This window comes from Pezoporus flaviventris, unplaced genomic scaffold, assembly GCF_033815535.1.
Source record: "Pezoporus flaviventris isolate CSIRO_AGI_PZ_B2104156 unplaced genomic scaffold, CSIRO_AGI_Pfla_v1 ptg000036l, whole genome shotgun sequence".
Lineage (NCBI taxonomy): Eukaryota > Metazoa > Chordata > Aves > Psittaciformes > Psittacidae > Pezoporus > Pezoporus flaviventris.
In genome coordinates this window covers 14,829,859-14,855,325 of record NW_026892584.1, presented here as the reverse complement: position 1 = coordinate 14,855,325, position 25,467 = coordinate 14,829,859, and the positions used below count along the sequence as shown (strand labels likewise).

General features: G+C 43.8%; 1 protein-coding gene across 6 annotated transcripts in view; it reads right to left on the bottom strand.

Annotated features, from left to right (window-relative positions):
• Positions 1-5,582: 5,582 nt before the first annotated feature.
• Positions 5,583-25,467, bottom strand: part of ACTN1 (actinin alpha 1) — an 89,825-nt gene continuing 69,940 nt past the window's right edge. For 2 of the 6 annotated variants that reach the window (XM_061463275.1, XM_061463276.1), the window contains exons 9-22: positions 23,299-23,391; positions 21,981-22,211; positions 21,321-21,468; positions 20,599-20,749; positions 18,046-18,154; positions 17,422-17,562; positions 15,421-15,603; positions 14,701-14,835; positions 13,707-13,886; positions 12,648-12,794; positions 10,584-10,664; positions 9,982-10,047; positions 8,310-8,468; positions 5,583-6,472 (exon numbers count right to left, since the gene is read on the bottom strand). In XM_061463275.1, the coding sequence (XP_061319259.1) occupies positions 6,314-6,472; positions 8,310-8,468; positions 9,982-10,047; positions 10,584-10,664; positions 12,648-12,794; positions 13,707-13,886; positions 14,701-14,835; positions 15,421-15,603; positions 17,422-17,562; positions 18,046-18,154; positions 20,599-20,749; positions 21,321-21,468; positions 21,981-22,211; positions 23,299-23,391 (1,983 nt within the window). In that variant the 3' untranslated portion in view covers positions 5,583-6,313. The remainder of the gene's footprint in view (positions 6,473-8,309; positions 8,469-9,981; positions 10,048-10,583; positions 10,665-12,647; positions 12,795-13,706; positions 13,887-14,700; positions 14,836-15,420; positions 15,604-17,421; positions 17,563-18,045; positions 18,155-20,598; positions 20,750-21,320; positions 21,469-21,980; positions 22,212-23,298; positions 23,392-25,467) is intronic. The other 4 variants (XM_061463277.1, XM_061463278.1, XM_061463279.1 and 1 more) reach the window with 2 other exon arrangements.

Below are 25,467 nucleotides of genomic sequence, written 5' to 3'. Positions count from 1 at the left end.
TCTGGGTTGTCAGTGCCCGAGATGGACTCATGGAATTCTTACGGTGTAATTCAAGAGAGTTCACGGTATGATGATGAGGATTAAAATTGCTGTTTCTTAAGTATAACATAGCTTGTTAAATTTTACCATCCAGATTCCTAACATACATCTGAGGTTTGTTTTGCTCATTTCCCCCCATATCTGATAGCATTATGTCTGGATTTCCTGATTTAACTTGGAGCAAAAATCTAAGTTACATTTATAGCATTGTATCATTCAATTTTTTTGTCCTCTGACTATTCTTCAGGATGGAGATAAATTATACATTCAATATCTATAATAAATGGAATCGTTTAGGTTGGAAGGGACCCCTTGAGATCCTCTAGTCCAAGCCCCACTGTTGCCCAGGACCATGTCCAGTCAGCTTTTTAATACCTCCACAGATGGAAGCTCCACAACCTCTCCTGACAACCCAATCCAGTGTTTTACCACCCTTACAGTAAAAACAAGTGTTCAGATGAAATTTCATGGGGTTTAATTGTCAGTGGATGCTACTGAGAAGAGTCTGGCTCCCTCCTCTCCATTCCATCCCATCAGGTATTTACACACATTTAGACTTCTGCAAGCTGAGCAGTCCCAGCATCTGTCCTTGTATAATATGCTCCAGTCCCATACCCATCTTTGTGGCCCTGTGCTGGCCTTGCTCCAGTAAGTCCGTAGCTCTTTTGTGTGGGGAGGCCAGTGAAGGACACTAGGTTTCAGGCATGACCTCACCAGTGCTGGGGGCAGGGTCACCTGCCTTGGCCTCACAGCAGCGTTACAACTTACGCAGCCCAGCATTCTGTCCCTTTGGCTGCAAGGCAACTGGGGTGAACTCTTTTTGGTAAGAAAATGAAGTGATGTGACAGCATAACAAAGCTGTTGTTAAAACAAAAAAGTGGGTAGCTGTAACAAGTATGTTTTACCATTTAGAATACAATGTTCTGTTGTTTTACTTCTTTATTTGTAAAGATAAAGATGCTCAAAATGTATCCAGGGTGCTCAAAATGGCAACCCTGTGACTCTTACTGTGCAAATTCTGCATAGAAGCAGAGCTGGACTCCTGAAGGAGTAGCACTGGAGTCACTGTGTGCTTGAATTGCTATGCAAGAAGCTTGGAGAAAAAAAACTCTTTAGGTGGCAGTCTTGGAATGGTATTGGTGAAACAGGGATTTGAGTTATTTGCAATAATGAAGATAAGTCATGCTGGAAGCCAAATTAAAGCTTTTTTGGTTTTATCCTGCATCTCTGCAGCCTCTGGGGTGGTGTAAGTGGGGAAGAATGTGGTTGTGTATCTGGAATGTGGCTCCGGCTGCTCTGGCAGTGCCTGAACTGTGCTGGAGTCCTTTTTTCCCTTTCTTGGTTGTGGACACTCTGCACGGGTGGTAAAAGGCATGAAATATATCATTAGAAGAATCTGCAGCATTGCCTCTAGTGTGTGGGTTGTGTTTCTGGAAGCTATCATGTGTAAAATCAACTTTTGTAATAGAGCTGTGGCTTAGTTTGCTCGTTATTTTGGTTGCACAGAAAGATTGGTGTCTCAGAAGACCATCTGACAGCCCACTGGGAACTATTAGCATCCTGACTGCACACCTACAAATGTAAATGAATACTTAGCTGGAATCAGGATACTTAAAAAACACAATATGTTGATTGCTGGGGTAAATGAACTGCTTTCTTGCTTTCCCAAAGAAAACATCTTATTTTCTCTTAGCAGAAAGCAGGATGTTATGATTCAGTACCACAGGCTAGAGATTGTGCCCTATTCAAGTGAGAAGTAGCAGGAGAGAAATTCTTCTTTAAAGTGATGGCAGTATTGTTTAAATGTGCTTGATAATAAAGAAGGTATAAAATGCTGTCTTAACTCTGCAGTTTAAAGTAATCCTTTTGTTTACAAATCTGTACAACAAAAGCCACAGGGCTCATACTAAAAACCATAACAGCAAGCGAGGAACTGGCAGGAAGGATCTGGAAAGAGGTTTGAGATAGTTGCAGGATGACTACAGCACTTAAAACTGGAATGTGACGGAGCTGGGCTCAGTTCTCTGATCTGCCACTGGTTGCCTTCACTGCAGCACCACAGATGGAATCCAGGACCTAAAGCCAGAATTTGCACAGGATGCAGGGGAAGGTAGACATTTTGGGACCAAAAATGCCCACGTGCTAGCAAGTCAGTGAGGAACTGCTAGGAGGAAGTGGTGAGAGACTAGGTCTTAATATTCTGCCCATGCTCAGTCCAAATGCACCCTCCCTGTGGCTGGGAAACCAGAGCCTCGTTCCATTTGGGAGCTCACAGAAAAGTGCCAACATCTGTTTCTAGGGAGGACTAGCTAGGACTTGTTTTTTTCTTTAGCTGCCAGAAGACATGTTGAGACCAACAGCTATGTTTTATAAAATGGCCTGGGGTTTAAAACACCCGTTGCTCTGGAGGCACGTGTCCACTGTATTCCTTAGAGTGAAGATTCGGGCTCCCACCTGCCACAGAGTGCTCTAACCACAGTGTGAGGCCGTGGTGGTGGAGGAGGAAGGCTCCTCTCACTCAAGCTGTGCCACTGTGGAGCAGACAACTGAGGGAGAGCAAGTATCAGGGCAGACTTAGCAGTTGTGCTCCTGGGAGAGGCATTCTAGGTCCTGTTTCCCACCCTTAAGCTTTGTTCTGTATTTTACCCTTTGTTTAATAGAAAACACCTAAACCCTGCTTCTGTTGGGGGCCTGAAAGGGTTCTTTCTGCTAACTGATTTCCGAAACCATGAGGATCTGGGTTCATAAGCATCCTTCCCTGTGCCAAGATCTAATCATTGAGCTCTATCCTTCACAATGGCTGACTTACTGACTGCAGCACTGAACACATTTTGTTGGTGTGTGCTGGGGAATGTTCTGGTTACCTGTTCGTTCTCAGGATGTGCCCTAGACTTTGTTAATCTAGGTTTATTATGTGAAGACTTTCCAGCAGCTTAGAGCTGATGCAGTGCATTTTAAGGGTTTACACAGTAGCAACTCTTTCAGTAGCCAGAGTCACTTTCAGTCACCTCGGCACTTTGATTATTTCAACTGGATTAAGCTTTCTTAGTATTTGGCTACCAGAGGGTGGAAAAAAATCTCTCCTACCCCAGCAACTGTAGTGGAAGTAATCTCATACAAATAATCTTGTTATGGTCTGAAAATCATGCCTGCATTCCAGTATCTTAATGAGTAGTTTCAGTTCGAGCTCTTCCTTTTCTCCAGCTGTTACAGTCACCCTCTCTTTAGTCCTCACTCTCTCCATTATTTCCCCGATACAGCCAGTCTGATTCATCTGGATGGATCCTTCACAGATGTATAAATACTTCTTTGAAACCAAGTTCATTCAAGGTTGCAGACTAGTTTCCTTTCATTGTCTTCTGAGACTCCTGCCTCTGCTCCTCCTCTCCAAAACCAGATGCTGGCAGCACTGAAGACAAGCAACAGTCACAAGATAGACTCAAGAGGCTTTTGGAAACGTGGTTGACATTCTGGCAGGCAAGACAGACCCATGTGGTCTGACACTGATGTGTTTTTTGCCCCTATACTGTCAGACAGTCATGCTGGGGCTGGTACCGAGATCTCAGCAGCCAAAGATAGCAGCAGCCATGAAAGCAAAATGTTTAATTTATTGGGAAAGTATTATTTCAACTTCTATGCCTGGAAACAGTGAGTATGGTGGGCTGACAAAACCAGTTTGCCCCTGAACAGGTGATGTGAGCTTGAAGTGGATTCTCTGCTTCTGTTCTTGGCAGAGGAAGGAACAGTCACTGAGCTGCAAACAGCTGCTTCCAGAGACAAATTTTGGAAAGGCTGATGTCAGGACTTGGCTAAGGAACAGCATGTTAGCTGCAAAAACACAAGCCTGAGACAAAAGGCTCTTCTCAAATTTTAGCATACTAAGTGCTAGAGACTTAGCCCAAGATATATCTTGTGCTGCATATGAGGAAGGTGAACATGTTGCTAGTGATCCTGCTCCTCAGGTGGGGTGAGAATGGGGAGGTTTTACCTACTGCCTGGTGGGAAAGGCCAGGTCAGGGAGGCTGTAGCCAGTTGTCAAAGGCCATGCCACCTAAGCATAAGCACCACCCGTACAGCAGTGTTAGCAATGCTGGAGCCCACACACTGCTACCAGTGTGTGGTGTGAGCATGGACAAGCCACTTGTTTTCTGTCTCATAAACCCAGGAATGCTTACACCCAGCTAGAGTTTTGTGTGGAACCTAGTCATAGAGCACACACTACCACAGCTCAGTAAACAAGTTTTGTAAAGACCGCTGGAATCTCCAAGCAGGGACTTGCAGAGCACTGTCACTAGGATCATTTAAACCAATTTGGCTCCATTCTCAGAGTGGTAGCAGACCTAGGCCCAAGGTGATGGCCAGGGTGTACCTATGCTCCCTTACCAGCCCTATTGTGAAATAACATGCTTTTTTTTTCTGCAGAGAGTGGTCATTTAACACCCCAACAGATATTCTCCCCACCCCTGGTGTTACTGTTTAAGTAAAATAAAAGCATAAAAAAAAAGTGTATCATTACATTTTCTTAGAGTGGGTACAACCACAGAGAACCGTTTGTTTGACAGTGCAACTACTGTGGAAGAGTACACAGGGTTATTAAAGCAAATACAGTATGCAGATACTGCCGGGTTGGGATACATCAGAACACACTGCTGTGATTTTTATTGGCCTGCTCAAGGTCTGCGCCAAACCCCAACCCACCATGTACAACGTCTTCCTCAGGACTTAGCTTTGCACTGGAGAACAGAGGGCAATGCTACTGCAAGTTGCAGGAGCTCCTTGTGAACCTGTGCATGAATTCTCCACTCCTGCAGTTGTTATGTCAAAGTGAAAACTGCCTTTAGGACTAGAGACAGCAGTATGTGGTTACAGGTAAAAAACACTTGAAACGTATCACGAAGCAGTAATGATGTTTTTTGCTGCTAACTCCATGTTTCCTGAAAAATATTGTGGGAGGCTAGGAAATACACCTGTAGTACCTGCAATGGCTGGGAAGGAATTAGCTGCTTTCCTTTACTGCATTCCAGGCATGCATGCATATGTGTGTATACACTTCATGACTCATTAACGGTCCCAAAGGAGTTGTTCTGAAGACTGGTTTCTTTAGAATGTCAATACAAAGATGATCTTGAGGTCTCTGGAAGAATTTGTAATGTCAGAAGATGTGATATCAAAAGCAGTGAGATATTTAATGCTGAGCATGGAACAGAGGATGAATCTTTTGTAGATGGTTTAAGATACAGCAGTTGTTTGTTTGCACAGGTCTAGTAACTAATTCTGTGCTGTTTTTTAAGGAATAACAAGAATATTGTTCCTAGAGATGTGGGTCTATCAGGGGTAGTTAAAAATTATATAAAAGTTGCTAGTTTAAAGTGGTCATAAAGCTCTGAAAATTCCAACATCACTCAACAAGAATAAAAGGGGGGGAGGGGGAATTGTAGTTTCAATTTAAAAAAAAAACATTCATTTTGGATTCTCTTCATCATGATTGTTGTTTTAACTAAATAGGAATGAACAATTTTACTATACAAATGAATAGTCTAGAATTGTTATCACAAGAATTTTTTAATATGGTTTGTGACAAGCAATATCAAAGTTACCAACTCTCAAGCTTCATGTTCTGAAACCAGACAACTCTCAGCAACAAAAAAAGTTGTGCACTGATAAACATAGGAGGCATATTGTATTTTTTAATTAAATATGAAAACGAGCTGTGTACATTATTTTTTCCCTAGAAAACACAGCAATTTCAAAAGTTTATCATAAAATATTTTCATGAAATGAGTGAACCAGCAAACACATGCACTTGTGTGCCTTCCCCCCTCCCAAGATAAACGTGATAAGAGAGACATACGTAAATGTAGAAGTTAACAGAACAAGTGGTGTTTTGTTGTTGTTTGGTTCTTTTTGGAAAGGATGGAATGTAACATTGTGCTTGACTTTCTGTGTCACAACAAAAAATATTTGGTGCAATATTTTAACATTTTCTTTTTAAGTTTCAATCTGGTGGAGAAAAATACCTTTTTCTATAATAAAATATGTCTGTTCTTTTTAAAATGTAACTTTTTTTGCACAAAATAATTTTGTAAACTGTCATTCCAAGGGCAAGGTAGGCTGTGCCATGTCAATGTCCTCCCCCCCACTTAAAAATGTGACCCGTTATCTGAAGCAAAACAGGGAAACACAAAAAGAGCGGAGCAGAGGCTGCTTTGCAAAGAGAAAGAAGGGCGTGTTGGACGGGAGAGGGGGAGGGAGCGTGTGGTGGGACAGAAAAAAGTTAAAGGTCACTTTCACCGTAGAGCGCTGTGGAGAAGGACATGTAATCCAGGGCACCGGGTACAGCATCACGGCCATTGTAGGGTGCCATTCTAGCAATGCAGTATTCAGCCTGATCAGGAGGCAGTTCCCGCCGTAGTTCCTCCACAGTGATGTAGTTCTGCAGTGAGGACAAACGATAAGGAGATGGTTACTTAAGAAAACTGACCTTTCTCAGAGAGACAACCACCCCCTGCCCCACCAGGGCAGCAGACAACAGTCAGGGACAGGGCCCCAACAGCTAGACTAGTACTGTACACCCACACAGGGAGCTCTCTGCACATACACCCTGGGGGGAAATGCAGTTCTTCCCTGCTGTTTGGACGAGAAAATGGTTTTTACAACAGACAGAAAGATTGCTTTTGCAGGAGAGGTACCAGCATACCTATGGAAAAGACCTGGAGGTAAGGAAGGTAATTGTCTGTGTAAGACTGTGCCTTCCTGCTGACAGTGGAGGTCCTGCTGAAAGCAAATGGGAGGAAGCAGAAATTTCATTTGGATCCTGTCTCTCACTGGCAGGAGGTAACAGCTGCTTGTGCTGCTAGGGAGCTGCCATTCCCTCTCTTGAGAGCAAGGAAAGGAGCCTTCCCCACTAGCTCTGGCTGGTGGCACCAATGCAGGCAGCAGACAAGCAAACACTTTGTATTGCTTCCACAGTTCCCTCAACAATGCTTGCCTTTCACAGCAGACATTTTTAATAAGCAAGAGAAACTACTATAAATTCAGCTTCTGGAGACTCGCTGAGCTGAGGTAGCTTGGCTTCTCTCCGTGCAGTAGGTAGCAGTAGCTGCATGTTTGCTAACCAGTACATTGTCTTCAGGTAACTGACTCATGGGCATTTGCAGCGGGTCTGAACAGTGGTTCAAGTTTCACACCATCTCTCTCTCTTGAGACTTTTTATTCTCCCCTCTTCCCCCCAGCCCCCACCTTTCAGCTTAATGATTGGAGTAAGAGGTGTTTTTCTTCATAACAAAATACTGTCTGATTCATGTTATAGTCACTAGAGCGTATTAAACACTGACAAGTATATTTAACTTAGTGTACAGAGTAAAGGAGTTAATAATTTTTATCCAAAAGCACCCACACACTCAGTGATTTGCTTATCTGAATAATGTGGATTTTTCAGGTCTTGAAAGAGGAGAGGACTGGCTTCAGTCATGTAGGTGCCTAAAGGACAGTCATTATGGGTTTCTACATTATAGATTATGAAAGTTTGTTAGTGAAAATAGAAACCAGTACTGTATTTAAGGGTAACTCGTTACCATCTGAGAAACGCTATCTGACATTTCAAGTGAGATGAATAAAAGTAAATACAGAGATATATCAATAGCATATGTACATATTAGTCGTTCAATTACATAAAAAAAAAATTAGTAGGGATTGTTATATAAGAAAAACAAGGTTACATATTTTTTCTATCAATTGGTTTCCATCCATTTGATGATGCGAATTCAGGAAATTAACACCTTTAGTATCATCCTGTAAGTTTTCCTTCTTTTGACCTATTTCTATGATTAAAAGATGCTCCTCTTGCAGATACAACAATTCTTCAATGAAAATCTACTACTGCTTGTGTAACAACTGATAGTGACACCTGTACGTCTGAGAAAGGTCATCTCAAGTTTGCAACTGTCAGTAATTAATAGTTTTTCAAGACTAATCAAGACCCATCTGTTGGATTTGTTCATACATTTTAAAATAACAAATCACAACCAAACTCTTAATTAAATAAAGCAAGAGTGAGCAGCAAAGTTCTGACTGACAGCTGAACAGGATTTTCAAGTGCTTTGGCAGGCTGCTCTTTAACCCACACTTCAGCCTTGCACTCCTCCAGCACTGCACAGTGTTCCTGTGAAAATACCCTCCACGCTACACAGTGCTTCCCTTGACACTTTGTGACGAGAGAAAAGGGAAGCAGGAACAATGCAGATGCAGGAAAGGAAGGTGTGGAGGCTGACCTTATCTCCAGCCAGGATCTTGAAGGAAGCCATAACCTGGTCAGCAGTATCTGTATCTGCTGTTTCCCGGGACATGAAGTCGATGAAGGCCTGGAACGTCACTACACCCAGACGGTTAGGGTCAACGATGCTCATGATGCGGGCAAACTCTGCCTCCCCCTGGAAAACAGAGTCATGTAAGCCTGGACATTTGGGCAGCGGTGCTATGAAAGTGGGCAGAAACTGTTCAGCAACAGATTTCACAGCTAGAGAAAAGAAACCTAACAGAAATGACCTTTAGGTTTTCTTCTTCTTTTTTTTTTACCAGGATATTCTTTTTTAACTTGGTGTTGAGTACAAATGCTTGCCACTCATTTTGTCATTTGGATAAAATATTCTCAGCTGTGCCCTAGGATAACACCCAGGCTCCATCTTGCTTGAGGACAATGCTTATTAATCAGGGATCAAAATCACACAGACTTCAGGGAAGACATGAATTTCCCTGTACCACATGTCATGCTAGATGTCTGTAGCAATATTGGAAGATCTGCATTCCTCAAATCCTTTTACTTTCAATTGCTAAAGAACCCCTGTTACAGTTCTCTTCATCTGCCAGAACAGAAACCATCAGAAGAAACGTCTCTGGGGTCTTTAATAGTGTCTGATTCATACTAACTAGACAGGCTTTGGAAAGAAGGACTTATCTGGAGTGGCCCAGGGAAGCAGCCTTTATAGGAAACTTCCTACAGAGATGTTTGCTACAGAAGCCATTACCTTGCAGTGTAGTTTAATGCCTTTTTTTGTGTGTGTTTTTTTTTTGTTGTTGTTTTTGCATATAAACAAAGTATCATCTGTTCTTATCTCTGAGACTCCTTCTTCCCCATGTAAGGAGAAGGGGAAAGCAGAGCTGAGTCTTCTGGGAACAGGCTCTTCTAACACATCTAGAACTGTATACTTTTAAGTGTAATTGCAGTATCTAATCAAACGTTACTGCTACTTGGCATGCTACATTGAAGGGTCTGTATTTTTACTGGGCTGATGAGTAAGGTGTATAAACACTGCTTTGCCTGACATCAGGGTAAAAGGCACTAAGAGCACAGGTGAATATTTCTGCACTATGATCTTCTGCCTTTTGATAAGCATCCCTTTTCCTATTTCTGTTAGTTATCGTGCCCCTCAAAGTGCCACATGTTACTGTTCTGAGTACGCAGGTACTCTGGTGAGGGAAAAGGTACAGGGAGGATGACTGGAACTGAAACTTACATGTATAGAGAGATGTGAAATAAATGGTAGGAATGAGTGGAGCAGCATTTGAGTGTATTCAGAAATCAGGTCGTATACTTCCAGATGAGTTCAACTGATACTTAATGCTGGGGAGGTTGTGTGTGCTGTGCAGAGTGCAGGTACTGACACGAGGAAGTTTATTCTTTCTTCCACTTGTAGCTACACAGTTTGATAAATACAATTCTTATTTGAAATACACAGGAATTAGACAATGATTTTAATCTTTTTAACTTCTGCTACAGCTGTGAGACAAGAATTTTACATGTACCACTAATGCTAGATACAACATTGCTGATGGCTCTGGAAGATAAATCTGTATATTTACCTAGATTCACTGCACATTCTGTCTATTTTTGAAGGTGCCTATAGGAATCACTTTGAACAGGAGTGACAGAGGGCTCTACATTACCATATTGTAACCCATGGAGATAAGGCAGGCTCGGAAATCTTCACAATCCATCATACCAGTCTTCTTCTACAGGGAATGATGCAAAGATGGAGAAAGCCGAGAAAGAAAGGGAGACCAGTCCAGGGAGAAATGACCCGAAATGAGACATTACAAAGAATGAGTTTCAGGGGGGAGGAGATGGAAGGAAAGATTTACGGGACATATAAAAAACAGCAGAGAAAAAGTAGTTTGTGAACCATGAAGAAGCAAAGGTGGTTTTGGACATGGAATATTTACACACAGGGAACATATTGATGAAAAAATGAATGAATGAAAAACAAGACAGATTGAGGGGTAGACAAGGAAAGGAATGTTAAGTGACCCAAATAAATAGAATAGTTTGAAGACATAAAAGGATTCTCCCAAGACAAACAGAGAATTAAGAAGGTAAAGATACCAAAGTACAGTTAGAGAGGAAGCAGTACAGAGAAGTGATGTGTATATAGTCAGACACAAGAACAGCAATGACAGATGGATTAAGACAAACAAGAAAAGAAAGGGAAAAAACCTGTTATTTTTTCACAGTTTAATATCTGGTTTTGTTCACCACTAGCTTTCAGTACCTGTGCATCGTTTCCAATATCGTAACCCAAGCTGATGAGACAGGCTTTGAATTCCTCAGGGCCAAGTGTGCCGGAGTGGTCCTGGTTATGCGGTGTGCCAGGCAGCAGGACATGCAGTGCCAGTGCGGTGATGGTGTGGAGCAGAAGGAAGGAGACACAGAGGAGATCAAAGGGAGGTGGAAGGACAACAAAGAGGTGCACCATGCAGTGGGTGAGGAGAGAGGGAGAGGAAGAATGACATGCAGATAGAAAGACAGGGAAGAAAAATAAAAAGTGCACAACATTAGATATCACAATGACATTTCAGGATGCGCTTAAAAATGCTCTTGGAACAGTTCCTTCTCAGAGAGCTCATCACATCTTGAGAGCATTTGAATGACAAAAACAGTTGATGCTCAGAAGCCTCAAGATCTCTATCTCCCAAGTGAGTTACTTGCATCACTGCTCATTATCCATAGTGTCAGAAGCCCTGTGTTTCACTAGTAACCCAGAGTGCAGGTAAGCAGGCAGAGGCAGTGGGGAAGCATTGCCTTAATCTTCTAGTCAAACGTCCCACTAAAGGAGTAGGTGAGGGCAGGTATGTTTGGAACATGCCCAAGGAAGCTTAGCTGTCAGGGCATCCCAGGAACAGAAAAGGAAAACCAGCTGAAGCTCAGGGGAGCAATGTTATGGCTGTATTTATGTGGCCTGCACATGAGGTGGAGCTTTGACTGACAAAGCTATTTCAAGTGCTCAGCTCTGCAAACAGCACTACTGTGCAGAGCAGCACAACACGGCTTGGCAGCTGCTCTTCCCTTTGCTCATCCCACGCTCTCCCTGTGCTTGGATGTCCCCATCAAACTATACACAAGCTACCACAGGAGCTGAGAATCACCATCCACCCTGCAGGATTTTAGCTCAGGACAGCTCTCAAGCACTGAAAAGCCCTTGTGTGCCACCACCCTCTCTGGCCCAGATCAAGGAAGCTACAAACAGGCAAACAGGTTGGTGGAGCCAGTTCCAAGTGATTTTCCTCAGAAAATCAGCTTTTAAAGTCAGCTTTAAGCCTCCATAAATTAAATACACAGTTGAATATGGGAAACCAATGTTTTCTTCACTTGATCAGCCAGACTGTTGTGGAGGCAGGGGCAGGCAATAAAATGTAAAATCTACAGGGCTTTAATGGGTCCCTCTCTAAGAAAAGAAGCCACGGTTTTGTTTTACTTTGGCAGCTAGAGAAGGGCTGAAATAGCCAGTGTTCAGCAATCTCAAAGTGTTGCCAATCTCTGAGGGCAGGCTGCAGCCCTGTTCTCTGGAGACCTTTCTAACATCCTGGTTGGTGCAGCAAGTGGCGGAGAGCAACCTCTGTTTGCATCACTGACTTAGTATCTTTGCAGGCTGCTCTTGGATTTCCAGACAACATTGAAGTGGTTGATAACGGAGCTGTTTTCAGGCTTTGGCTGCTATCTCTGCTTTCCTGCATGACACCTTTGTGATTTGGGTTGTAGAAGGAAGAGCTGTAGACAAGCTGGCAAATTGAGGGGAAGAGAATTTCCTTTGAGGAATTCCTTACGGACTGCACCCTAGTGGCTTGGCATGTACTTCCATGGTAAGGCATGGCAGGTTTTACATCAGGGTTTATCTATGTCATGCAATGCCTGCTGCATATAGATTCTCCTGTTTGCTCCACACAAGAGCAATACTGGTTTCTTTGATACAGATTTATGCTATGTCAGATTGAAGGACAGCTGCTCCAAAGAAATTTATACATTAAGATAATAACCTGCTTTCAGGAGGAGGTGGGGTAAAAGTCTAATTTCCTAAACAAGCCTTCAAACTTTTTCATACTTCAGCTGTATCAGGAAATATGGCAGTTTCCTGTCAAGACATATTTCTCCCAGACTAATGAATGCTTAACAGTCCTCACAGGAATGACTGCTCCACAGGAGTGGCCTTATTAAGAATGAAATCTCTTCTACTGGTCTAGTTTTATCTTAGTGATAAAACTTATCTTTTTTTTTTATTGCACTATGCAGTCTACATGGAAGCTCATTGCTTACCAAGCAGCAGTCAGCACTGACTTACCCTGTCAAAATGGTTGAAAGAAGCCCGGAACTCATTCATCTGTTCCTGGCTGATTCCTTTGGCGTCGCGGGTCAGAATCTGGTTTTCCACTTCATTGATGGTTCTAGCAATTGTTGTTAGTAACTGCTCCCAGCCCACTCGGATGTGCTGGAAAAGAGGACAGAACAATTTTTAAATTAAAAAGTAGCTTTCCTGCCTCTGAGGCCAGTGGATGGAATGTGCTACTTGCTGCAAATCAAATAATGCTGGTGGACAAGGCAGGAGAAGTCATCTGCCCAGAAAACCTGCAGTGTGAGCCAACCAGATGTTTAAAATCTGAATTTTGACTGAAAAAAGAAACTGAAGAGGCCAATTTGTGATCTGAAGAAAGTCTTAGTCCTACTGTAAAGTTCCTATGCCATGTCAGAGCAACATACTGGGAGCCTTCAACACAAATGAGAATCAAACCCAGTGATTGTAGGACCTAGTTGGGCAGAAAACTTTCCTTAACAAGAAAATAAATAAACCATCGTCTCTGGAAGACACTGGTGCTCCACTGCCTCTGTTGCTTAATAGAGAGCTGGCCAGAAACCAGAAGACAAGTTTCAAAGCCTCTGTGTGTTCTGCTGGACTCATATCAAGCTCAGATTACCTCCAAGAAGCCTCACGTCGTTAACAGAAAGCCAGACTCCAATTTTAAAAAGCATTTGTTTGAGTTTTTTTTTCTTCTGCCAGCCTGTGGCAGCCCCAAATCACCAGCGCTCCCCTGGTCTTTCTAATTGTAGCTAATAGGCTGCCAAAATCGTGTGGCAGGAGAAATGAAACCAGCCAATTATTCAAACAATACTCTTGATCTCATCCAGGTTATTTCTATTGTCTGTATTTGGAAGTACATTGGAATAGGTTGGCATGAAGTACAGCAAGGCAAAAAGAAATTCAGCAACACATTGTTGCATGCTTGGCCATATTGTCAAGCTCTCCATTTTCTTGAGAAACACAACACATTACCAGAGCTAGATGTGGCTGATGCTAACTGGCCACAGCAGATGAGGCTGGCTGATCTGTTGCCAAAATGTTTACCTCCATGGTGTAGTTGGTGTGCTTGTTGTCGAAGATAAGAGCTTCCTGGATCTGTTGATGGTCACCTTCCAACTGGTCAATCTTTGGTTTGTAATTCACAATGCTTTTCTCATACTGCCGCAAGTGGTTGAGCTGGTCCTCCAGGGTCCCATGCATCTCTATTGAAATGCGGCCAATCTCCTGCATTAGCAAAGCCAAAGGAGTTAGACCCCATTGGAAGGACAAGCCTCAACATGCTTGGCATTTATTGCAGCCATTTCACACTCACACAGGATGATGATTCAAAAAAAAATAGCTCATGGAGCAGTTACTTTAAATGAGCCGAGACATTGTCAGCAAAAACATTAGCAGAGCCCTGAACACTTTCCAAGTGAAGTGAGTCACAGGAGATGTGTCTAATACAAGGATACAAAAGAAAAGGAAACTGCAGACCATAAGCTATTAATGTGCCAAGCCAAATCTTTTTCTGATGTACTGTCATCCACTAACTTAGTCCGTTCATACAGACGTATTTCTGTAATTGCTCTCTTCTTTACATCTCCTGTCATCAGTAATAGCTTCATATTTTTCCATTTCATTAACTCCAATTACTTTAAGTCAAATCTTAACTAAAGAGAGATCTCCTTTAAAAATACGTCTCCTCTGCTGATGTTTGATGTGATAGCTGTATTTATTTTGTTATGTGTATCAAGACCACTGCTGTGAAAAGTTACACAAACCATGCCTCTGATCTAGGGGTTTTTAACTTCCTGCAAATAAACACAACTCCATTAAAATACCAGTCATGTTTTTTATCTCTGTACTAAAGAGTCAGGGGAAGAAAAGTACAAGCACTTCTGTAACTGTTATCCATCTTGGGATTCTCCATATTTTCTATGTAAGTGTCTCTTGCTGCAACCTGAAGGAAGAATAACCATGGCAGTTGTGAAGAAAAAACAAGGATAAGAATATCACTGAAGAGGAAAACAGAGTTTCAAAAGGAGCAAAGCACTACCTCCATCTTAGTCTGGATCCAGGGTCCAATGACATTGGCCTGTGCACCAAACTGTTTACGAAGTCGTTCATTTTGCTGCTGACGGGCATGTTCTTCCATCAGGGCTTGATCTCTTCTGGGAACCAGTTGCCGCACCTACAGCAGATAGTAACAAAGTGTGCAGCTTACACATAAAGACACATGTAATAGTAAATGTAGAAATTGCTGGAAGGAAGGGAGGAGTGGGTGTTTGCATGGAAAACAAGGAGTTACGTGGTTTAGGACACAGTGGGCAGGCTCATGGAATGTGAATCCTATCTGCTGTAGGGTGTGTGATACAAACACATCTCAGGCCATGGAAGGCCAGAACAAGCTTCCGTTCACTACCTGGGTTTTTGGTGGTTCACATTAACTGAATTGCAGGACCCTGTTCAGATCTCATTTTGGTGATCTTGTTTGATAGTAAGAGCCATCAACACAGCGGATATGGAGAGCAGCATCTTTCATTATAAAAATACAAAGTAAAATGGATCTGACACCCCATTGGCATTTATCAGAAAGATCTTTTCTACTTTCCAGATGTATGGCAAATGAGCTGAAAACAAAGGGCAAAAAAATCAATAAAGCTCAGCAGTGAGCATGCGAGGGTAGCTGAAGAGTAAATAATCCACTTCCTGGGGCCCCCAGTGATTGAGCAGCAGCATCCTCCCACACTAACTTGCAAGGCTGGAAAGAACTCACATGTTCCCATTTGCCATTGATCTCGTGTGGAGTGATCGTAGTGTAAGGATTTGTTCCTGCCATGTTGACATGGTATGTCTGGACAATCTTTGAAACTTCATTGTGGATTCCCAGGATGGCCTGTCGCTCCTTGTCGGCATCTGGCAAAGTGGCTTTGAACTGTTCATGAGCTGTGGTCAATCCCTGCAGAAAGAAGATGGCAGCAAAGACCGGGTGAGAACATTAGTTACTGAGTAGCTTCTTGAGCAAATATTTCCTGCAGAAGTGACTGTAAAAGCTTACATATTCCCAGGATACAAAGCAGGCTAGTCTAACACACTTCCCAGGTTCTCTCAGCGTCACTAAACAGGCTGTTTTAAGTAGTTAAATGATGTGAAGTCTCATTTTCCAAGTTCAGCATGAGTCCCTCTGTCTCATGTTGCCCAGTGACAGAGATCACATCCCCCCAAAATGGTGGAATAATTTTGGCTTGTAATTTAGGGGGAACTATTTCTCCAACACTGCTCAGTGACTGCCTGTCAGCCCCTTTGGGAAGTGATCTGACTACCAGCATTACTATAAAGCAGTCTTGTCTCACTAGTGTAAATGCAACATATTTTTATTCTCCCATTAGGTATGCACTGGTTGCACACTTAGCATAACTCCAGATGAGTAGTAAGAGTCAGATTCAGTCTGACCACACTCAGTTAGAACTAGGTGAAGGTCTTGCAGCCAGCAACAAACTTTCACAGGCAGCATATGCTCCTGCTGTGGAAAACCAGCTCCTTCCCCCTGAACATGAACACAACAGGCCCTTTCTGCTCCCATCTTGCTGCGGTGCCCAGACAGTGCTTCAAGGACCGATGGTGGGGCATGCTTGCTGGTTGTTTGTGGACAGCTGGCAAGCCAGTTGGTCCTGGCTCATCTCCCACTGCTTCTACAGGCCTTTAAGGTACTTCATCCCAGAAGCCTGGAAGACCAAGACTAGGGAGGCAAACACAGGGAAAGAGACAGCAAAAAGGATGGGAGACAGAGAGGCACGTGCAGGGATAATTGAGGGAATAATGTGGATAGAAAAGGGAATGAAAAACGTAAACCACATGATTGAACCACTCTCTTACAACTCACACATTGTAACTACTTTTGCAAAATTGCTTCCTTACATGGTGACTCATTACTCTGCAGCTGCTGCAGTGGCCATAGAAATATAATGCAAGTCTGGGGGCTGGGAAAGATACTCCAAACAGTCACAAAGGGACCAGGGAAGTGTTTAAATGCTGTTCAGATTTGTTCTGCATTATGAAAGACTTAATGACCCTCTTTGTTCAAGAGGGAAGGGTGGAAGAAAAAAGTAGCAGCTTAGTAACAGAGCTGATACCAGGCTAGGGCTATTGCACTACCCCTCTCAAAGGTCTGAAAATCACCTGTAGAGTTGCTTTTGTAACACCCTTTCAGACGGGGCAAAACTGAGATACCCGCTATCTGTCCTACCAAGGAAAGTTGACTTTTGCTTCAAATGGTAACCCAGCACCAAAGTAGACAATTCTGTTTTTTTTTTTTAGCAGCAATGAAACCCAGGTGGCAGCTCAAGAACTGCCCTCATGGCACATCCTATCGTGAAATGTCATAACCAGGTCATTTGGTCCTACATGGAACACCCTGACCTGCAGAACCCATGAGCAGCACTAAGCTTTGCTCATGTGGGTTAAAAAACCCACAAGGCCCTGAAAGATTCTCTCCATTTTCAGGTTTTCATTAATTCAATTTTAGAACTACACTGAAAAAAATCTGGTTTCAGTTCTTTGTGTCCAGATATAATGGTGTGAGCATGCTTTATACCTATTCAGATCCAGGATTTTGGAGGAAATCAAGGGGAAACATACTCTATTTTTTTTTACTACTCCTCATTCACTAGAGCAGAAGCACCAAAATATGACCTAGAAATTTGGCGCTGCTAGGAATTCAGGAGACCTCTGACTTCTCTCTTTCTAACCCTAACTGATGCAAATGACTGCTCTGTACCTGGATCTCCTCAATGGTGTGAACAATGAACGTGTCCTGCAGGTCCTCCATGGCCCCTTCCATCCAATTATTGAAAGGGGCAGCTCGTTTGGCATATTCAAGGTACAACTGGTCAATCGTTTCCAGTAGCTTCTCTGTCCTCTGGGCATACACAAAAAAGAAAGAAAATCAGGAAAGAGGGTTAGAGAAGAATGATCACAGAGAAACGTGGGTTGTCTGAGCTGCTCCTTCCTTTCAGATCTCCTTGGTGCTCCCAGGTCAGTGCTACAATGCAAGTCTCTCTACTGTTAAGAGATTAAGCACAGGGTGGATTTCTTCCTTTGAGGGAAAAATCTGAGGTCCTTTAAAATAAAACAAAAGAAGGACAGTCTGTTCAAGCAGAACAATATCACAAACCACAAAAGCAGAAAAAAATCAATAGCCCAAGGAAACAAATAGCAGCATAATTGAGCTGGAAAGAGAAAAGCAGGCCAAATATGCTGAAATGTTGCCCTCGTTTACAGTCAAGGCTGTTTTAGGAGTGCACAAAAGAACTGAAATCAGTTGCTTGTGTCCACTGCAGCTTGCTTCCCAGAAGTGACCTACCCATGTAATTCCAAAGGTCCTATTTGTAATATGTCTCACCTCCAAGGCTTCTCTACGTTTCTGGGTTAGGGCACCCAGATTATCCCACTGATCACAGATCTTCTGGCACCTGGCATTGACACTTGGGGAGTCGTAATAGTCCAGCTCACTATAAAGGGTGGGGGAAAAAAGGACAAAAGATCAAATAAAGAATTTTTGGGGAAGAATGAGAAACCCATTAGAAATCTTTATCAGCTTTGAGGACAGACTCAAACAAAGAGCTCATGGTCTCTGCAAGTACAACGAGCCAGGAAGGCAGCAGTGTCTAGTTTTGGAGACACTTGTATGTTATGGTACATCAAACAGCACAGAACAGGAAGAAAAACAACCACCACCCAAGGCCTCAAAAAACACTGGCGCTGACTGCCTGGTGGGAATAACTTGGCACTGGGGGAAGGGAGTACAGACTTGTTCAAGCTGTGAATAAGCAGATTATGAGCAGACCAATATGCCCCTGTATTCTGCTTAAGAACATCATGCAGGCTAACTACTTGCACCTTGTACATCAGAATGGGCAGCAAAGATTTTATTATGACTGCAAAGAAATGCTTAAGATCGTTCTGAGGGTTGTATAGTACAGGCAGCAAGAGAATAACTAAATTACACACGCCATTCATTTAGTTAGGACAATCCAGAATTAGTGTAGGTTTCTCTCCTATATGCCCGACAAAAAGTGCTTTGCTGAGATGTCTATAGGCTGGCACTCATTGAAGGCCGGCTGGTAAGAATATGGCTAGGGAAAGAGCACAGGTGGATGAAACTTGTGGTCTTGTATTGTTTTGTGCACTTGGTTTTGCTCATGGTCAAAGAGGAAGAAACCTGCAGGCAGAGGGAGACCAGCCAAACTGGGATGTGTCAGCATCAAAAGAGAAAGCAGAATAATTCACTGAGCTACTGAGTGACCATGGGCCCTCTGATGCGCATTTCTCTATAGAGTAATGTAGGTTTAACAGTTTCCTCTTGCCTTCCCCAGCCCTGTTTCTTCCCACTATTGTATTGCCCTCCTGAGGCATGTGGTCACAACTGTTAGTGGAGCCTTACGATAAACTAGTCAGGAAACCGATTTGGGCTAAAAATAACTTCTTTGCTGGGTTTTTAATCCAGATCAGTTCCTTGATCTACTTTGCTGCAGAGCCAGCACTGCAGATGAAAGAACTGCTTCTGAAAGCCTGGCCTGTAGTGCACCCATGCTGGACCGCTGCTGCTGGGAGGGGAACATGCTGTGCCCCCCAAAATGCCTGGCATGGGCAGCTGCAGTGGTTTCCTCCAGACCCTCTCCCTCTCCTCGGCAGTCTATCTCTGGGGGAAAAAAGAGCTCAGCCATGTTTTTCAGGGCATGGCTTCTTTGCTGAGATGGGAGATGGCTTTTGGAAGGATGGCAGAGCTCGCTGTTCTCAGACTTCGGAAGAAATCACCTCTCCTGCAGCTTAGGGCCCAGCCTTCCCTGTTGTTCTTAGAGCTGCAGCTACTCTGGCTGGCATGTAGTATGTGCTTTGGAAGTGGCAGGTCAGCTAATGCTTGCTGACTAGCCAGCCTTGGTTTTAATCTTACTGACATGGAGGATTGCCTTGAACCCTCCTCCTGTTCCAAGGTCAATCCTCCAGTGGATAAGGGAGCAATTCTGTAAATCTGTGTTGTTAAAGGAGATAATGATCTTGATCCAATAATCTTGATTTTTTAGATGAAAACAGTCCTTCAGACAAGAGCAGTGACCTTGGCCCAGACACTAACTTGAGACAGGCCAGTATGATACATAAATATTTAAAAAATAGGAAACACAGTCAAAACCAAGTTGTTCAGGCTGCTTTTGCCAAGAAACACGCAGGGTTTCAGAGTCTCTCTCCCTGTGCTGCAGAGGCCAGCTCTTTACCTGCCTCCTGCCCCTAGCCATCAACCTCCTGCTCTGATGAGACCCCATTTTTCCTGGTAACTTGCGTCAGTTTTCACCCCAGTAAAAGGAGCGGACGTAAAGGTTTCCAAGCTGGGGAGAAGCAGAGAGGGAGCTGAGCTGCTGTGAGGATGCCCTGGAGCAAGGGCCAACCAGAGTGCATTTGGGCCAGTATCCCTGGGGCAAAGGGTGTGTTGTGGCAGCAGAGACTGTGATGGGCTCAAGCATCAGCAGATATTCTCCTGCTAGGATAAGGAGGACTTTTTTGGATAAAAGAGAACAAGCTGAGAACCTGCTATCCTCTGCTAAATCCTTCTGTTCCTGGAAAAGTACCACAGTGCTATAACTTTGAAACCTAACAGGCGCCAGTGGCAGGTCAGACTCTTTAGGAAAGGGTTCACAGCAACATAACAAGCTGGAAGAGGATGGAAACTTGGCTTGGGAATGTAATTATGCAGACCCCTCATCAGCACCCACGACTCATCCATTTTCTGGCCTGCTCTTCTGGTGTATCTGGATACTGGGAAGCGGTATCCTAGATACTGTTTGGAAACACTGTGACTTCCCAACATTTTTGCATGGGGATGGATTTATGGCTCTCCAGAGGGCAAAGCTGATTAAGCCCCCCTGGCCCCAAGGATGGGACGTGCGCTAGGGTGCCGTACTTGAGCTCTTGTGCAATAGCAGCAATCTGTTCCACGCGGTCCTGGTGTGCGGCCAGGTCGCTCTCAAAAGCCTCGTGTTTCTTCAGCAGAGCCTTTATCTCCGAGAGAGTAGCAGTTTCATAATCCTTCTGCTGCAGCATTGCTTCCTTACCTGCGGAGGGAGCCAAAGGACAGGAGAATAAAGAACAGGCTTCCAGCCAGCTCCCTGCCACCGAGTCAGCCCCAGGAGCCCTCGAAAGGGCGTTTGCCTTACTCTAGACACCGTGCCCAAGGCTTGCCCTCACCTGTGCTGGCCTAGAGATGCACAATCTTCACTTTAAAACCACGGCGTGCAAGTTTGCCATTAACAACAGAGAAGGGCACTAGTGCAGCTCAAGTCAGCGCTCTCACAGTTTATACTGGTCTTGTCTCATAGCCCTCCATGTGCAAACTGGGCTATGCTCATTCTGTAAAGGCCACCTGTAGCATTACTGTTCAGTAACTTTTCCTCTATAGCTCTCTTGTACTCAAAGTTCCCACTTTGCCACAGTTAGTGAATGCCAATGTGGGTGCATCGTGTAGGAGAACAGAGATCAAGCCAATTTTCACACATTATTTTCCAATAAAATAAGAAATAAACCTAGCCTTCTCAAGAAGAAAATCTCATGCACAATCCATCTCTTCCTCCCTACATAAGGTACAGCACTATGTCAGGTGATAGGAAGCACGCTGGTTGGCATTACCATCTGTCCAGGACTCATGAATGGATGCCTTCTGCCGGAACTTCTCTGCCAAGTGATCCAGCCTCTCTAGCCTCCGGATCTCATTCAACAGCCACTCCTCATAGCCCTTCTCAGCCTGCTCTAGGCCACCCCAGGCATTGTTTATATCCTAGAGACAGGGGCATGAGAAGAAAAGGCAGGTTAGAAGATGGGGGGAAGGTATTCATCAACACCAGTCTCAGTGAGTTACCTCCAATTGGTTGGAGGGAGTGAGTGTGGGCTTTTGATCTCACAGTGTTGTGCAGACAGGCCAGGAAGACAAAAGCCAATTTAAGAGACAGGCCTAGCTGTGTCAGGACCTGTCTGCACAGAAGTCCCTCTCTGAACACATGTGAAACTTTAATAAAACCCAACCATTTATGAATCAGAAAGAATAAGAGACACCCAGACATCTCTTCATAAAGGCATGCGGCTTGTGAAGGGCCTGAGTCTGGTTTAGAACAGGGAATCAATGATTGCTCAATCATCTCTTATTCTGGTCTCACTGAGCTGTATTCTTCAGGGTTCCTACTGCAGAGTAGCTCACTCTGAAGGTGGGCATGCTCTGCCCATCCAAAGGCAGAAAAGGACTTCCATTTGTAAGCATGACTGGGGTATATATGAGTGGTTACCCCCACTCACCGAGACCATTTTCCCTTCTGAAGGCATGAAGGCTGGCCTGTTGCTGAGCCGCAGCTTAGTCTGCAAGGTGTTGAAGTTGATCTCAAGTTGGCACTTCTCTTGGACCTTGGGGGGCTTGTGCAGGCGGCGGTAGTCCCGGAAGTCCTCCAGTTTCTGCTGCATGGCTTGCATGGTGTTCTCTGGGGCCCGGTTCTCCAGCCAGGGGATGGTGCGACGGATCCACTCCAGCAGCTGGAAAGAGCAATGACAAAAAGCCTTGAACTGAAAACTGTGTTTAAACCACAGGTGTTGCTTTGATCTCATTAGGGACCATTTACTTTTATGCTTGGTGTCAGAAAGATTCTGCCACCAGCAGGGCTTGTAAAGAAAAGTTTGCCAGCCTTTTTAATGAGCAGCCCATTCCCTACCACACTAAATAGTACTACTTGTTGCAGCACTGCCAACCCAACATGCTTAAGGCATAACTTTTGCACAATCAGGACCAAACTATGTCCTCAGCTTACACTAAAGCCTTAGGTTTTTGCTGGACTGTTGAATAACTGAAGGATGCTGTAACTCTTGCCTCCAGTTGTGCTTTTCCCACTCTACCTTCCTTGAAATCAGTGTTGCTATTTCAATAGCCCTCCTTAGCAAAGCTACATGGGGGAGCTGGCAAAATGCTAATGCAATGAGCAGTCTATAGTGTGAAAGGAGGAATGTCCTATGCTTTTCAGACCAGGATGAAACCAGGCTCAGGGGCTATGCTTGCCTTTCTGTTCTCCCATCTTCTTCTCCCTACTTACTTTCAATAAATACAGTCCAGTCCACGGCTGGTCACTTCTGTAGCTCCATGGCTGTCAGTCTGTCAGCTGTCTTTCTCAGTTAACCAAAGCAGCCTCCAGCTTGTAACTTACACAGATTCTTTCCTACTATCAGCAAATGCACATTTCTTTTCTCAATTACCTCTAACTTCCATTCTCTCCGATCCAGTTTCTGACTTCTGCAGTGCATTAGCATACAATTTGCTCGAAAGATGTTATGAAGTTTTATAGTCCTGAGGAATGCAAGTTAAACCAGCTTGATTTTTTTCTTTAATTTTAGCATTTCTGTGGCTGCTTTTAATAAAATGAGAATCTCAGAGCTGCTCAATGGGAGCTTTCTGCTTTAAAGTAGATTGCCCTTGCCTTTAAGGTAAGTTCAATCTTTACTTTTTCTCAAGCTAGAAAAGGAGGAAAACAATTTTCCAGGGAAACACTGGCCAGTAGCATTCCCCAGGATTAGTTATCAGGGTTAAATGACATTCTTTTCCACACAGCACTGCCCAGAAACCAACACCTACATCACTGGCCAGTTTTTCGTAGTCTTCCATGAGCTGCTCGTTTTCTTGGTTGACTGCCAGCACCTTGCAGATACGATTTGCTGCCGTCTCCGCCTGGTGAAGAGAAATAAAATAGAAGAAGGAAAAAGTGTGAAAAAAAAAAAAATAAACTAAACCAAAGCTTGTGGCTTAGCTTCCTGCTATGTACCTGTGGGTAAAGCCTCCTACCCTCGGCTCTAGCAGCCTGTCCATGCTTCAAAACATCTGTCCTGACCGCTTTGCTTTCCATCTGACCTGATTTATCTTTCCCTTCTCAGGTGAATACATTCCTTCAGAGATACTGAGCTCTTCTGAGCCCACCCTGTGTGTTACAGAACAAACACATTTCTATGTGCCTTTTCTAAAGCTGCTTCTAGGAGAGAACCTACCAGAAGGAACCTGGATGCCTCTTTACAAAGATAAGGGGTTTCTGCCACCCCCTCCACTCCCCTCAACAGCATTCAGAGCTGCAACATCAGTAACAGAGTGGTGTCAGGCTGGTGAGACTTTCTACATGTTTTTACCCCACAAAAGGACTACCTAAACAGAGTTAATCCACAGACTGGAAGTGTCATAATTCTGATGGAAGATGCAGTGGCAGATGCTTCTCTTAACCTTAAATTCTGCCCAGCTTGTCTTCCAGCTTTCCCTGTATTTCTGGCACTCATTACAGGGCTACCTCCTCCAGCACCTTGCTGCATGACACCTACAATGCATTCAGGGTCTCATGATCTAGCTGAGAAGAGGATTTTCTTCTCCTCTTTCTGTGTAATCTTTCTGCTTACTCTTCCAAAACAAGTCTCACTATAAAAGAGCCCGTTGTTACTATATGGTTGGGTTTTTTTTGTTCCGTTGTGGAACTTAGGCCTTGTTCTCTGCAGGGAGCTGAACATGTTAAAACATGAATTTGGAACAAAGTAAGGATCAGAAGAATCCCAGCTGTGAACTCAGGAGCAGACATTCTGCCCTCGAGTGCCATGCATGTGTTTGGCATGGGGAACATACAGCAGGCTGGCCTTTGTACAGCATATATCTATGGATATCAGCCCCTTTTATCATTATCATAGTGGGTGCCATGCCACAAATCTTCAGAGGATGTGTCCCTGTGATGGGTGTCAGGACATTGCTCAGCACCGTCCTACCACAGTACAGCTATGGCCCTGGTGCCTGGGGAAGGTGCTAGTGCTACCCACAGGACCCCTATGGAGTAATCCTTCTTACAGATGCTAAGTGGAAATGAAGGGGAGAGGGTACATGCCAACACTACCACAGACCAATTGTGAATGTTGTGTCCTGCCTTTAAACTACATGTGGGACTGATGCCAAAAGAAGTTTTGCTGAGCTTTTACCTGGCAAGTTTCAACCTTTTTCTATTTTTAAAAGGCCTTTTATTATCTGCTTATTCAATCTCAAGGCCATTTGAGAAAAATCCTCTATTTTTTGCAGCTGATGCAAGGCAGGAAGAATAGCAATAAAGTCATAGGCTATACAGTGATATATGGATTGCTAAGGTCCCAGGGGATCTGGCAATCTTATTCATTTTTAAGAAGCTGTAAGAACATATATTCAGTCATCTGTCCCTTCACTAAAGTGGGCCAGCTAGCAGATGCACAGGTATTAACTAATTTAAAACACATCAGAGAGATCTGTACAGGAGAAAGAGCAATTTCACTTAAAAAAACTTGCAAACAATGCTTACATTTAAGAAAGCTTGTACTTTGTTCTGTTCTTAACTACAGTTTGTACTTTGATGGAGCACTTTTTGATATCCAGAGAAAACTTTATCGACATGGGACCAAACAGTCAAAAACATGTTGCCAGAGCCCCACCATGATGTGTTTAGTCACTGGAGAGAACTGACAGTGCCAAATGTTTATTTCAGTCGTCCCACGAGAGGAGCTCCCTGCACACCCTTAACTTTCTTCTTTTTAGACCCCAGGAGCTCACTGCAGCCAGCTGTGCAGGAGGGACCCCATTTCACAGAGGCATATTTACATGTATCCAACAACAGATTTCCTCCCACTGCCCAAGTGTGTGTGTGCATATATGCGCGTTGAACATCTGTCCAAACACAAAAGCTTCTGAATGTCAGCATTACGACATTATTTGTATTAACCTAATGCCTGAAGTGTAGAGGCTTTCTCTCCCTAC